General features: G+C 42.0%; 1 protein-coding gene across 1 annotated transcript in view; it reads left to right on the plus strand.

Moving 5' to 3' along the window:
• The window catches only part of ctsc (cathepsin C), a 44,756-nt gene extending 39,651 nt beyond the window's left edge, over positions 1-5,105 (plus strand). Inside the window, exon 7 of the mRNA XM_070892002.1 lies at positions 2,805-5,105. Coding sequence (XP_070748103.1) covers positions 2,805-3,307 — 503 coding nt within the window. The 3' untranslated portion in view covers positions 3,308-5,105. The remainder of the gene's footprint in view (positions 1-2,804) is intronic.
• Positions 5,106-15,509: the final 10,404 nt, after the last annotated feature.

Here is a 15,509-nt window from a genome sequence, read left to right on the forward strand (position 1 = left end):
CTCCAACTTTATCGCCCGCCAACTGAATTTGATATTCAACCATGCTATGATCACTTTTTCCTAGAGGATCCTTTACTAAGAGATCATTTATTAATCATGTCTCATTACACAGTACCAGATCTAAGATAGCCTGCACCCTGGTTGATTCCGCAACGTACTGTTCAAGGAAACTATCCCAGATACACTCTTATGAACTGTTCAAGGCTACCTTGGTCAATTTGATTTGTCCAATAAATATGAAGATTAAAATCGCCCATGATTATTGCCATTCCTTTTTTACAAGCTTCCACTATTTCTTTATTTATAACTCCGTCCAACAGTGTAGCGACTGTAAGGAGGCCTATAGACTGCGCCCACCAGTGACTTCTTCCCTTTTTTATTATTTATTATCTCCACCCAAACTGATTCTACATCTTGAACTTCTGAGCCAATATCATTCCTCACTACTGCACTGATCTCATCCTTTATTACCAGAGTTACCCCATTTCCTTTTCCTTTAAGTTGGGTGGCAGTGTGAGCTGCAAGGAGGATTCTATGAGGCTGCAGAGCGACTTGGATAGGTTAGGTGAGTGGGCAAATGCATGGCAGATGAAGTATAATGTGGATAAATGAGGATATCCACTTTGGTGGTAAAAACAGAGAGACAGACTATTATCTGAATGATGACAGATTAGGAAAAGGGGAGGTGCAAAGAGACCTGGGTGTCATGGTACATCAGTCATTGAAGGTTGGCATGCAGGTACAGCAGGCGGTTAAGAAAGCAAATGGCATGTTGGCCTTCATAGCGAGGGGATTTGAGTACAAGGGCAGGGAAGTGTTGCTACAATTGTACAGGGCCTTGGTGAGGCCACACCTGGAGTATTGTGTACAGTTTTGGTCTTCTAACCTGAGGAAGGACATTCTTGCTATTGAGGGAGTGCAGCGAAGGTTCACCAGACTGATTCCCGGGATGGCGGGACTGACCTATCAAGAAAGACTGGATCAACTGGGCTTGTATTCACTGGAGTTCAGAAGAATGAGAGGGGACCTCATAGAAACGTTTAAAATTCTGACGGGGTTAGACAGGTTAGATGCAGGAAGAATGTTCCCAATGTTGGGGAAGTCCAGAACCAGGGGACACAGTCTAAGGATAAGGGGGAAGCCATTTAGGACCGAGATGAGGAGGAATTTCTTCACCCAGAGAGTGGTGAACCTGTGGAATTCTCTACCACAGAAAGTTGTTGAGGCCAATTCACTAAATATATTCAAAAAGGAGTTAGATGAGGTCCTTACTACTAGGGGAATCAAGGGGTATGGTGAGAAAGCAGGAATGGCGTACTGAAGTTGCATGTTCAGCCATGAACTCATTGAATGGCGGTGCAGGCTAGAAGGGCCGAATGGCCTACTCCTACACCTATTTTCTATGTTTCTATGTTTGTCTGTCCTTCCAAATTGTCAAATACTCATGAATATTCCGTTATATTCTTGCAACCATGTCTCTGTAATGGCAACCACATCATACCCATTTATAATCTATATTTGTGCTGTCAACTCATGTATTTTGTTACAAATGCTGTGTGTATTCAGAGAGCTTTTAACTTTTTAACCAATTTCCCCTGCTTTGACCCCACTTTCTGATACACTTACATTTATACATTGTCTCGTCCCTGTCGCACTCTGGTTATCATTTCCCCCCACTGCTATCCTGCCCTATTGCCTTCTCCTTGCTCTGACTTTTTTTAAATTTTTGCTCACCTGAACCCTGTTTCTCGCCCCCCCCCCCCCCCTCCACTATTTAGTTTAAAGCCCTCTACATTCCTAGTTATTTGATTCGCCAAGACACTAGTCTCAGCCCAGTTCAAGTGAAGCCCATCCCATTGGAACAGCTCCCTCTTACCCCAGTACTGGTGCCAGTGCCCCATGAACCAAAACTCATTTTTCCCAAACCAATCTTTGAACCATGTGTTCAACTCTGATCGTATTTGCCCTATGCACATTTGCTCGTGGCTCAGGTAATAATTCCGAGATTATTAACTGTTGTGGTTCTGCTTTTTAATTTGGCCCCTAGCTGCTCGTAATCCCTCAGCAGAACCTCTTTCTTAATCCTACCTATACCATTGGTATCCATGTGGACCACGACAACTGGGTCTTCCTTCTCCTATTCCAAGTTCCCCTCCAACCCAGAGGAGATGTCGTTAACCCTGGCACTGGTCAGACAACACCGCCTTTGGGACATGCGCTCTCTGCTGCAGAGAACTGTATCTATCAACCTAATGATACTGTCCCCTACCACCAAAATATTTGTTTATACTTTCTCCGCCCCCCCCCCCCCCAATTGAATGACCCCCTGTAGCACGGTGCTGTGGTCAGTTTGCTTATCCTCCCTGCAGTCCCTGCTCTCGTCCACACAGGGAGCAAGAGCCTCGTACCTATTGGACAATTGCAAGGGCTGAGGCCTCTCCATGGGGCCCCATACCTGCCTCACTCATAGTCACACCCTCTGTCCCTGACCATGGACCAAATTTGAATTAATGAACCCAAGGGGTGTGACTGCCTCCTGGAACACAGCGTCCAGGTAGACCCCCCCCCCCACCGAGGGTTCTGTATTCTCGATGCTGTGCTTGCAATACGCTTCAGCTGAGTTTATTTCCAACATGTTTCATTACAATGGCAGATTCACTGAAAACTGTTTGCTTTGAACAGAAGTCACTTTTTCTCTTGGTGGTTGAGGAGTCACGCCTGTAGTCTTTTCACACTAGCATTAATGCTACATGGTGTTGGCTGTGGATAATCGGATTACTTGTGTGTTTTTCAATCCCATCCAGGATGTGATGGAGGATTTCCATACCTGATTGCTGGAAAGTATGCCCAAGATTTTGGTTTGGTTGAAGAAGGTTGCTTCCCTTATGTTGGAACGGATACTCCTTGCACCATTAAGAAGTCTTGCTATCGTTATTATGCTTCTCAGTATTATTATGTGGGTGGGTTTTATGGTGCTTGCAATGAAGTAGTGATGAAACTGGAGCTGGTAAAAAATGGCCCAGTGTCTGTTGCTTTTGAAGTTTATAATGATTTTATGCATTACCAGGGGGGAATTTATCAGCACACTGGGTTACGTGATCCATTCAACCCCTTTGAGCTCACTAATCATGCAGTGCTGCTAGTAGGCTATGGCAGTGACCCTCAAACAAAGGAAAATTACTGGATCGTTAAGAATAGCTGGGGAGAAGCATGGGGAGAAAGTGGCTACTTCCGAATCCTTCGAGGCAGTGATGAGTGTGCGATTGAAAGCATTGCTGTCGCAGCTACTCCAGTGCCTAAACTTTAAGGGGAATAGCCAAGTATGCTTGCTGGAAGCAAAACTGGAGAAATAAATTTCAATTTTGAATTGCTCTTTCATTTTAAGAATTGATCTGACTTTGTAGAAATGTGTCTTTCAAAAAAATTTGCATTCAAAATGGATATTGTACTGCTCGTGTTCCCTTAGATGTCCATCTTGGACGTTCTTGCAGATATGTTCAAAATTAAAGTTGCAAAACTTGTTTTTGATGAACTTAATGGTAATTAGACAATTTCATATTGGCAGAAAGTTGCTGTGTAACGTTGCTTTTGTCGTGCAATGCTGAGTGGGATACCAAAGCTTTTTGTGATAAATGGGGTGTTTTCTGAATTACTTTTTTAAACCTTCAGTCCATTGCAGGATGAAGGAAATAGAGTGCAGATAGCTGGATCCAAATGAAATCCTTGTTTGTTTTTTTAATTCTATAATTTGTCAATTGAGACTAACTGTTTAACAATCACAGTGGTGGTCTGTGCTGGTAAAGGCATAAATACTTTGATCTATGCAGTATATGTTTTAAGGATTTATTTTACATCACTTGACATACATGTCAGTATCTTTTTAGAAAGATTTCCTTTGAAAAATAGCAATCATGGAACTAACTGGCTTTGAAAAACACCAACTTGTTGCCTAAATGACTGGTTAATCAAAATACTAAATTTCCTCATCTAGCTCTTGCCCCTACAGGCAGGATGTATTACAGACCAGAAAGTGTGCATTGATTTAAATGGCCTATGCAAATTTCCATCAAATTTGAATTTTTTTTTAAGTAATTTTTTTTTAGTTGCCCTATTATTTGTCTTGACTGGGTCATCAAGAATAAGTTGCCTCATCTATAACTTTTTCCAACCAATTGTCACTCTGCATCAGAGGTACAAATCAGGGAGATTGCCCAGTCCCTAGCCTAAACTCAACTGAAGCACATGAAACTGCGATAAACTGCCTGACTGTCAGTTTTGAAATATATCTCAAGTTTTGCAAACAATTAATGATGGATAGCTTTTTTTTTTCTATTCAAAATCTGAGCCATTTACTCCTGGTAAGATGTAGGGGTTCATTATTATTATTTTGTTCTGTTATTAGAATTGGCCTTTATGTTTGACTTGTTCGAGACTGCATGAATTGAAAGCGTATCCGCTTCAAGAGGAGCAGTGGTGAAGTGAGTCCTTTTTACACTCGTCACTGATCTGATTGCTCAATTTGAGGTTTTTACATTTGGATTGCCGTAGTTTATTTCTTTCTTGGGGGTTTCTGTCACCATTTTTTTTTAATTATAGGAGTTTGCAATATACCTATTCCTTTGTAAAGCCCCTTTCTCATTTTACTACATAGGGTTTATCCCCTGGAAGTTAACTCCTTGTGAGCTGAGAGTTTAGTTAAAACACTCTGCCATCTTTTTAAAACCACTCTTGAACTTCATCATAATAAAGGTAGATGGTGCACATGTCAGTTTGAGGGTGAAGCTTTGTAGTTTGTCCCCTGACCATTGTGGTGTTTACCCATACCTGCAAGTGATTACAACAGAAGGGTTCCTATGTGGAGCGTATTAGATTTTGACACCATAATGAGTAGAACGACTTGTTCAAGTCTTGCCTTCCTCTCTTTTATCTTTGTGTTCCATTCCAAAAATAAAGTGCTTCGCCTCCACACCTTGACTCCCTACATCAGAACTTATACATGGAGTTGCTTATGATTGGATTTGTCGGGCAAGAATCTGAATGTTTGCATGTGATGACTTGCTATCTTCATGTCTGAGCTATAATAAATGTTGTACACTTGAATTTGACTGGTAATGTGTGAATAGTATTTTTTTGCTTAATAAAAACAAAAAAAGCTGGAAATCTCAGCGGGTCGGGCAGCATCAGTGAGAAACTGTTAACGTTTTAGGTCGCTGAACTTGAGTCAGAATGGGCAAAAGTTTGAAATGTAACAGATTCTTAAGGTAGTGCTAAGGGGGAGGAAAGAACAAAAGGGAAGGTCTGTGTGATGGGGTGGAAGGCAGGAGAGATTTGAGACTAAAGGGATGATGGGCCAAATTGAGATGGCAATGGCACAAGTTAGGACACAAGATGACTCAAGATAGGGTGTGAATGGCAGAATAATTACCAGCTGCCATGGGAAACCAAGAAAAAAAAGAGGGAGTGGGATTTTGTAAAAGGAAAGGCTACAAAATATGGGCAGAGTTTATGGTCTGAAATTGTTTAACTGAGTCCAGAAGGCTGTAAAGTGCCTGAACAAAAGATGATGTGCTGTTCCTCGAACTTGTGTTGAGCTTCATTGGAACAATGTAGGAGGCCGAGGTCGGAGTGGAGAGAAGATTTAAAGTGACGGATGACTGGAAGCTTGGTCACGCTTACGGACTGGAAGGTGTTCTGCAAAGCGATCACCCAACCTGTGTTTCTCCTCCCCCAATATAGAGGAGACCACCTCCATGAGCAGAGAAAACAGTATACTAAATGGAAAGTATAAGTACATCACTTTCACCGAGAAGTGTTTGGGGCCCCTGAAGAGTGGGAAGGGAGGAGGTAAAAGGGCAGGTGTTGCATTTCCTGCACTTGCACAGGGAGCGGATGATTGCAGAATGGACTAGCACCTCGCAGTGGGAGCGGTCCCTTCGGAATGCTGGGAGGGGAAGATGTGATTGGTGGGATTACGCTGGAGATGGTGGAGGATGATCTGTTGGACATGGAGGCTGGTGGGGTGAAAGGTGAGGACAAGAGGAATCCTGTCTTGGTTCTGAGGGGTAGATGAGAGCAGAAGTTCAGGAGATAGAACGGACATGGTCGAAGGCCATGTTAACCATGGCGGAGGGGAATCCTGGGTTGAGGAAAAAGGAAGACTGAGTAGTGTGGAAGGTGGCTTCAGAACAAATGCAAAGGAGAAACTAGGATAATGGAATGAAGTCCTTCCAGGATGTTGGGTGGGAGGAAGTGTAGTCGAGGTAGCTGTGGGAGTCGGTGGGTTTAGTGAATGTTTTGTCGATAGTCTATCTCCTTCCTTGATTTCTCTCTCTTTCTGGGAAGAGTCTGAGATTGACCATGTGAAAGTGAGGGAAGGATGGAAATTGGATGCAAAGTGAATGAGATTTTCTAGTTCAGTGCGAGAGCAGAAAACGGCACCGATCGTCATCAATGCACTGGGGAAAAAGGTGAGGAGCGAGTAGGACCGGAACAAAATGTTCCATAAAAAGGCGGGCATAGCTAGGACCCATGCAGGTTCCATAGCAACACCTTTTTTAATTTGGAGGAAGTGAATGGAGTCAAAGGAGAAGTTGTTCAAATGTGAGCAGTTCAGTCAGGTGGTGGAGGCTGGGGACTGGTTGGGCCTCTGCTCGAGGAAGAAGCAGAGCACCCTCAGGCCCTCCTGGTGGAGGATGGGAATGTAGAGGGATTGGACAAACATAGTGAAAAGGAGACCGTTGGGGCCAGGAAACTGGAAAGTTAAAATGGCAGAGGGCATCGGAGGAGTCAAGGATGTAGATGGGAAGAGAGTGGACAAGGGGAGAAAAAATAATTGAAGTAAGTTCCGTTGAGCAAAAACGGGCTGAAACGATGGGTCTACCAGGGCAGTCCTGTTTGTGGATCTTGGAAAGGATGTGTGAGGTTGGGGAACTCAGGTTGGTGGCTGTGGAGGGAAGATCTCCAGAGGAGATGAGGTCAATGTTTTTGTATCGGTGTATTTTTGCCTTGTCGGATTTGCCAACGTTCCCTCTTTAAATGATACGGTATCTGCTCCAATAAACACTTAAGATAAAGCATTCCATGTTTGGTGGCAAAAAAAATTCTTACAACTCCCCCTTTATCCTGATGTAAAGTTGTTTCCCCTTTGTTACTGTTTTGCCAACCAGTGGAATATAAGCAGGGAATATGCTCTCAAATGTATCAGGATGCAACAGCTGAGCAGCATTCTCCTATATCCAGAAGTATTTGTGGAGGGCAGGGGCTGCTTCATTCTATTACATGCAAGTATTGGTATTGATTGTGACAGAGACCAGTGCTGAAGTTGAGTTTCCATCAAGTTCCATGCTGCTTTGTTATTTATCCATTGAAGTGTTTAGCTACTTTGTTTAAAAATAACTTATTCAGAGCTAAAAGCTGAATCCCATCTGTTGTTTCATTGTGGGCTGCTTGCACAAGAGCTATGGGCATCTCTCTGGATATCTGTTTGTAATTATAGGTTGGGAAGGAGGAGGAGGAGGAGTTGAAGCATGCCAGAAAGGTGCATGTGCATCTTGGCTGATCAATTATAAACTTTCCCTTAAGCCACTGCCTACATGTCTTATCTAGCCAGATGTATGTAGGTGATTTCCTTTCATTTATCTAATTCCTGTAATTTATCAATAAGATTTCTCATTGGCCACTGTCAACAGATTTAATCGTGGATTTTCTCAACTTTCCATTTTTTTTCTTGGTTTCATCCTTTTTTCGGATGCTAATTTTAAGTATTTTGCCAATTTGTTATTGTCCTTGCAAATTGAACCAAAACTTTTAATTCCAGAAGTTTATGAAATACTGTTGCACAGCCATCAGATGTCAGGAATGTGCTTATTTAACATAGATTAAAGACAACTGGTTGCAGTAAAAATGCACCATGAACTTCAAACCAATCCCAATTCTTTCACATTTCTTTAACTCCTTCTCATCCCCATTACTGGTATGAATGGAAACGAGACACAAATAGGTGTTTCATTTTCGTAAAGAACAATGGAGCAGTGTGATTGTCAAGGTCAGATCATGGACAATAGTGAAAGATTTGATGAATAAGGCTGCAGATATTATAGTAAGGCACATGAAAATGAGTACAGATCTTCATTACAGTTACATGCATTTTATTGAAAACGGATAATGGTTCTGCCACAATCTATCACTCTTTAGCTCCTTAAAATCTATTTCCTACAAACTGATGCCAAGTAAGCGTTTCTTGGTATGTGCAGAAATCACAATCCAAATATTAGTTTCTTCATCATGAAAGGATGGTTTCTGTGTTCTTTTGGGAGAGAGGGGTTCATTTCTGAGGATTCTGTTTTATTTTAAGTTAATCATAATAGTCCTTTTGGTATTTTCCTTGGTACAACTTTCCTTGAAAGAAAGACTTGCATTCATATAGTGCTTTTCACAACCTTGGAATGTTCCTTAATATTTCTGCAACCTCTGATATTTTCAGAGGTTATACAATTAGTATGGAATTATTCAAAAATGTGTATAAATCCTATGGTATAATTTCCCATTATTCCTAACTTTGATTTTCCATGTTTCAATGATTCTTTAACCAAGATTATTTATGTATTTTCTTGGTCAAAAATGTGTTTCAAACATGTTTATCAAATCAAGTTGTGGATGATATTGTGATCAAAATGTTATTTTGGATATTGATTTTGAAGCGATGTTTGTCTTTGACCAGTTCATGGAAGATCGCAAAATAATCAAATTTTGGTTGTAATGCTGCATTTACTTGAACATTTTACTATAATGAAACACCCGAGTTGAAATATGTGCACCCTTCCTATTGAAGCCATGCCACATGTAATGGAGAGATTGCCCACTGATATTTCCAGTATGTGCTCTGCAGTATAAAATTCGATATAAAGTGGGACATTAATGCGGCTGGTGAGGGGTGGAGTTGTGCACTTCCCAATATTTTCCGATTATTTTAAATTAATGGTTGGAAAGTAATAGTCAGTAACCATCTGAATTTCCAATTTGACTGCAAGGTTCTTTGCCAACATCATAGACTCTCATCATAATCCTCTGAATCTGTTCCTGCACTGTCTCCTGGAGAGATGTAAGGCAGTGAAGTGGAAATTGTTTATAGAAATTGAAAAAAGTTGAATCTTTTTGGAAATGAATTATTGTATAGCTTACAGCCAAAAGGGCACTGAAGTAGTATTAGACAATAGTTTCTTATTGAGATGGAGACTGCACAGTTTCATCTTATTGATGTTCTCCAGTACTTAGAAACCTAGGGCCCAACATTGCCCAAGCTGTTTTTTCAGCGTCCTAACCTGAAGCGTGCCGACTGCGCACTGGAAAGGGCCCCATCCTGGTCGCTCTTCAGAATCCCCGGAGTTGTGGTAAGGGGGGGGGGCGGAGCAACAGGCCACCACAGAAAGCACTGCCGGCACCTGCGCGCATGCTCAATGAGAGCTGTGCGCATGCTCCTGCCCTCTCAGCATAGGCTGTGAGCAGGACCCGATGCTCGCAGCCCCATTCCAGGCCGAAGGGACGCCCGATCTCTCCGTACCCTATCCCCGGCCGAGTGGACTCCCGCGCCGGCCGGCCTGCTGAATTCCCAGGCAGGTGGTACTTTGCTTTTATTTTTTATTTAGTGGCTGTGCTTGAGACTTTTGATTGGGGGGGGGGGGGGTGTGGGGAGATCAGGGAGCTTTGGCGGGGGGAGACCAGAGGTTTTTTTTGGGCTGGGGGGGGAAGGAGAGAGTTGAGGTGGAGGAGGAGAGTTGCGGGGGAGTATTAGGGGGGGGAGAAAGAGTGTCTCTGGCTATCTGCCCCTCCCCCCGACCTCGCAGCCAGCAGCTCGCATTTCTCCGGTAGGATTTACTTCATTTTTATTATTTTAATTGAGCTTTTCCTTGCAATGCTTGGTTGTTGAGGTCCTCTCCAGTTCCCTTCCCTCTCCTATCTCTGCCCTAATGTCGGCCGAGTGTACACTGCTTTTTCTTCACTGCCCGCAAGGTTTTTCAGAGCAGGCCACATACGCTGACCTAAGTCGATTTGGAGTAAGTTTTTGCTGGCCAAAGTGGCATAAATGGCCAAAACTGGCAAGTGTCTGGGAAGTCCCCTTTTTGGAAAAAAAAACTGACCTTAAAAAAAAAAATCGTACCTAACTGACTTACTCTGGAGCAAATTTTGGGGGGAAATGGCATTTTTTAACTTATGCCAGAAAGAACAACTTATTTCAAAAAAATTGATGAAAGTCATGGACAGGATTGGGCCTATAGAAAATAGGAGCAGTAGGCCATTCGGCCCCTCAAGTCTGCACCGCCATTCAATATGATCATTGCTGATCCTCTATCTCAACACTATATTCCTGCTTTTTCCCCATACCTCTTGATGCCTTTTTGTTTCTAGAAATCTATCTATCTCCCTCTTAAATATATTCAGTGACTTGGCCTCCACAGCCTTCTATGGTAGAGAAGTCCACAGGTTCACCACTCTGAGTGAAAACATTTCTCCTCCTCTCAGCACTGGGAGGACTCATTAGAATCATCAAAATATACTACACAGAAGGAGGCCATTTGGTCCATAATATGTGCTGCCCAAAAGAGTTATCCCACCTAATCACACTTTTCAGCTCTTGTTCCATAGCCCTGTAGGTTACGGCACTTCAAGTACATGTCCAAGTACTTTTTAAATGCGATGAAGATTTCTGCCTCTGCCACCCTTTCAGACAGTGAATTCCAGACCTCCACCAACCACTGGGTGAAAAAATATTGTCTCAACTCTCCTCTAACCCTTCTACCAATTACTTTGAATCTCTGTCCCCTGGTTATTGACCTCTCTGCTAAGGGAAATAGGTCCTCTCTAACCACCCTATCTAGGCCCTTCATAATTTCAATTAAATCTCTCCTCGGCCTCCCCTTTTCCAAAGAAAACAACCCCAGCCTAAACTGTCGAAGGTTCATAGTGACTCCTGGGCTCAGAATTTGCTGGAGCGGGGCATCTCATGGTGTGTATCATTTCTTAGATATTTTTTCTCATTTTTCAGCTCTTTAATAAAAAAAATTGCTGGCAGTGTGAGTGGATAACTGATAATCTGGGAGTTTGGTGAACGACAGAACCAACAATGTCTCAACCAATAAGATTTAAGGATGGAGGAAGAAATAGGAACGATGGAGGAAATTGAATGAATTGGAATCAAATTAGACAGAAAAATGGAGAGGGCAGAAAGATTAGATTGTGGAGGAAGAGACAAAGGAAAAGTAAAACATTTTTTTTTATATATATTAAAATTCTCCCGGAACAATTTACTATCTACAGAAATGAGATTTCCCAGTTTCAATGTTCCTTTCTGGACAGAAGAGGTTGAGTGGCATTGCAAGTAACATAAATGTCATCATTAAATACCAGCTGTAACTTTCTGCAGCAAGTTTAATTTGAACAGCACCATGCAACAATTTATTGAACTCACCATGAGGTTGACGGCGGAGCAGTGTAAATCACCCAAATTGTGGCAGTTTGCAACTCACAGCGTATGTCTTCCTCACCACAAACTGTTTTTTTTTTTACACACTAATAATGCATGCACATTTACCAACCAAGTAAATTCTGGGCCAGTCATTGCAGGCACTTGCACTCATTCAGCTGGGTGGTTGGATATATATGTTAAACTTTGGCTAAGGAATGTGATGCAAAATTGTAGAAGTTCTCATCTGTACTTTATTTAATTGCAATCCTTAACATCGATGTTAATGAACAGGTAAGGAACACCACCATTAAAGAATAAAAGGAAATGGATTATAAGTGGTGATGGGGGAAAAAAGTAGGAAAATACTTTTGTCCAATTTGTTACGGTTCCTTTTTTTTAAAAAGAATGAATACATGTTTGCAGAATTTGGAGGATCATACTGTAGATTTTGCTAAGCGTTCACCATAGAAATTCCCCTTTATTACCAGAGACTCTGGAGATGGATGCACTGCTAACCAAATGACTATCTTATTTAGTGTTGAGACGGGTGTACATTGTTATGGCGGATTGTGCAGCTAGGAGAGCTTCGTTATTACTGCACATCAACAGTTATGGTGCAGAGATTTTCTACTAGTAAATTTCACACTGAGATTTGCACATGCCATTGGAAGACTTCCCTTGGAGGCTGTGCTGTTTTATTGATTCTTCTGTTTTTAGCAACCTCATCAGTAACTCTCATTTGATCAGCTCTTGTAAATTGTTTCCTACCATGGAATAACATGATTCATTTTGATTTGTCCTTTAAGCAGAAGCTCCTTAAGTTTTTATTGGTCTTTTTGCTATTTGTAAGTGGCGTCAAATTCTTGAGCCATGTTTTCCTTTTGTTTGCTATTTGTGAAAAATTAGATGTGTATAAACAGTGGTGGAATAGTGTTCCTGTTGAGGGCTACTCCAAGGATAGTTATCAAAAACAGATACAGAACAATTAACAAAAGGTTGGAGTCAGGAACATAGTGATTTGGAGGGGGGCGGGAGGGGGGTGGGGGGGACAGGTTGATGTTGATGTAGGGCTAGAGGAGCTGAGATAACGAGGGTTTAAAAAAAAAACTAGTATGGAGAATTTTAAATTTGGCTAGGACAGCATTGAAGTAAACAAGTCTGCAGGTGATGGGCCAATCTAATAAACAGTCTCTTGCACACAGAATTAAAAGAATGAGATAAAGTATAAAATATAATTGCTGCAAATTTGAAAATGCAGCTTTGCGATATCAGCAGAATCAGGGCTGCTCTGCTGCAGCACAGCAAGAACCGAACTGACCAAGTTTATTGATCTTGCCCCCCTTTTTCTCATGTTAATATGCTTGCTGCTGCTTGATTCATCTGTGGAAGCAAACGGGAAAATGCTGCAGATGTCCTAGCACTGATATGGATGGCATAAACATTCGAGCCACCTGATTTTGGCTGTGCCATACAAGCTGTTGCATCTTCCTGAGATGACACAACTTTATCCTGCTAAACCTCAGCTTTCCTGGGCAAATCTCTACTATCTACCAGATAACTGACCTGTGCAGTGGAGTGGCCAGACTTAACAGTGCACCCTACCATGTGCACCCTACACGGCCCCTACCATGAGAAGTCTTTTCCTGGTAAAGTCCATTGTTGGTGATATCATAAATGAAGTCCGCTGCACAAAACCAGAAAACTTGAATCAAATCACCTTTCAAACAAAAACTCCAGCTTTCTCGCAAGCAACTTCTTTAGCAATGCCTGCTCCTTTTTGAGAGAATTGAAATCAGACCTGCATTATGTCACTACAGCAATTTGAGATGCTTGACTGTTCAGCATCTCATCTACCAAGCTAATTGGTGCACTGCACAAATTATTTGTTTGCAACAACAACTTTTATGTAGTGCCTTTAACATAGTAAAACATCCCAAAGTGCTTCACAGGAGTATTATCAAAATGTGTTTTAGCGCACAAAACAATGGTTCCTCAATGCACAATTGTGTTAGTCATGAAATGGGTGGAATGCAAACACTTTACTACAGCCCCAACGTTGCTGATCACTCACATTTGTGGTTGGCACTGAGATAATGCTGGTCTCTTGAGCATCCCCGATTTTCTTCACTCCACCATTGGCTGCTGTGGCTCCAGCTGCCTAGGCCCTAATCTATTGAATTTCCTCCCTAAACCCCTCCCTCTCTCTCTCTCTCTCTCTCTCTCTCTCTCTCTCTCTCTCTCTCTCTCTCTCTCTCTCTCTCTCTCTCTCTCTCTCTCTCTCTCTCTCTCTCTCCTTGCCACCTTAAAGATGTTCCTTTAAAAACCTATCTCTGACCAAGCTTTGGATCACCTGCCATAATATCTCCTTACATGACTCAGTCAAATTTTGTTTGATCATGCTCCTGTGAAGTGGCTTAGGACATGTTAATATGTTAAAGAGCCCAATTTCTCGGGTGCTAACTGGCCTACTAAGCCCCCACTATGGCAGGCAGGAAACATGTACATTTCTGGCTGGAACAGCACTGGCCTGGTTGGTGAAGGAAAAAACAAGCATCCAGGGCCCATGCCTGAAATGGCCATTATTCCCCTTGTTTGCATAAGCAATGGATCTAATGGCTGTTTGAGACCCCCACTACAAAATTAGTTTGCAATGCAGCAGCTGGCACCATCGACAAAAAAGATACATATCTGAACGTGAAGCCGGGAGAAGCAGGAGTGCTCCTCCTGACCTCAAGTTTGAGCAACGCACTGTCGTTCCCCCACCCTGACCTCCTGTTTCTCTCTCTCTTTCCCCCACCCTTGTGCCTGGCTACTTAGTTCTTACATGATGGTTGCTACAATATTATATTCAAAAAGGAGTTAGATGAGGTCCTTACTACTAGGGGGATCAAGGGGTATGGTGAGAAAGCAGGAATGGGGTACTGAAGTTGAATGTTCAGCCATGAACTCATTGAATGGCGGTGCAGGCTAGAAGTGCCGAATGGCCTACTCCTGCACCTATTTTCTATGTTTCTATTACCAGCATCTCAATCTTGGTTTCCTCTTTGCTGCCTCGTTGTGGTTTTTTTTTTAAGTTGTGCAACAACTTCTTGATCTCCCACCAGGTTCTTTAGAGTTGTTGATGCCATATTCATTCTATCCCATGACTTCCTGCCACATTGTCACCAAGATTGCATTGTTAGAGATTGACCACCCCCACTAAAAGTCTGCTCCTGTCTCTCCGTCAGTGATTATCAATGCACCTAGTGCATTGTTTGTAAAACAGGTTTCTCTCAATTGTTGCTGAGCTGTGGACTATTTAATACAAATGCTGTGCATTCTATATTTCAAATAAGCTTTGATATTTGTCGCCAGGCAAGTTTGTTTGCTGCTTAAATGTTCATGGATCATTTTTATTGGCTGCTTTTTCATTCCCCCAGTATAAATCTTATTGTCAGGAACGTCTCTAAACCACACATTCCTGCAACATCATTAGTGGATCAAAAATTAATTTACATTTCACCTGTTTTTTTTCTCCGAATAGATGGGCCACTGTCTGCACAAGTACCAAAATATTTACACAACAGTAAGCAAGTTTGATAACTTGATATTGCTTATTCAAACAGCTTTTTACATTAAGCTTTTCATTTTCTGAAGGTAATGTTTAGCTATTGAGGTGACCATTTTGTATGCTTTTCTGCAACAACTTTATAAAACAAATGCAAGTTAGCAGTAAGCCGTGAGCAGGACTACAAAATGTCATTGATAAATCTCAGCAGTTTTTATGACATTGCACTGCAGAGCACACTGCTTCCCACAGCTGGTGACATTCAAGACCTTTTCATGTTGCTGCTCAACAGATTGCCTTTATCTTTGGTGTGATACTTAACAAAAAACTTAATAAGTCATCCAACATGTAGACAGGCTGCTTTGTCACTGTTAAACCAAAATGAAATGTAAAACTATAGGCACAAAGATAGGGTAGTGCTGAGAATCCTCCTTTTTAAGAATAAACTGCAATAGGACTGAACAGTAAGTGACATAACACAGCCTTGCTCAGCAAGGGAAA

This window comes from Pristiophorus japonicus, chromosome 10 (genome assembly GCF_044704955.1).
Source record: "Pristiophorus japonicus isolate sPriJap1 chromosome 10, sPriJap1.hap1, whole genome shotgun sequence".
Classification (NCBI taxonomy): Eukaryota; Metazoa; Chordata; class Chondrichthyes; family Pristiophoridae; genus Pristiophorus; species Pristiophorus japonicus.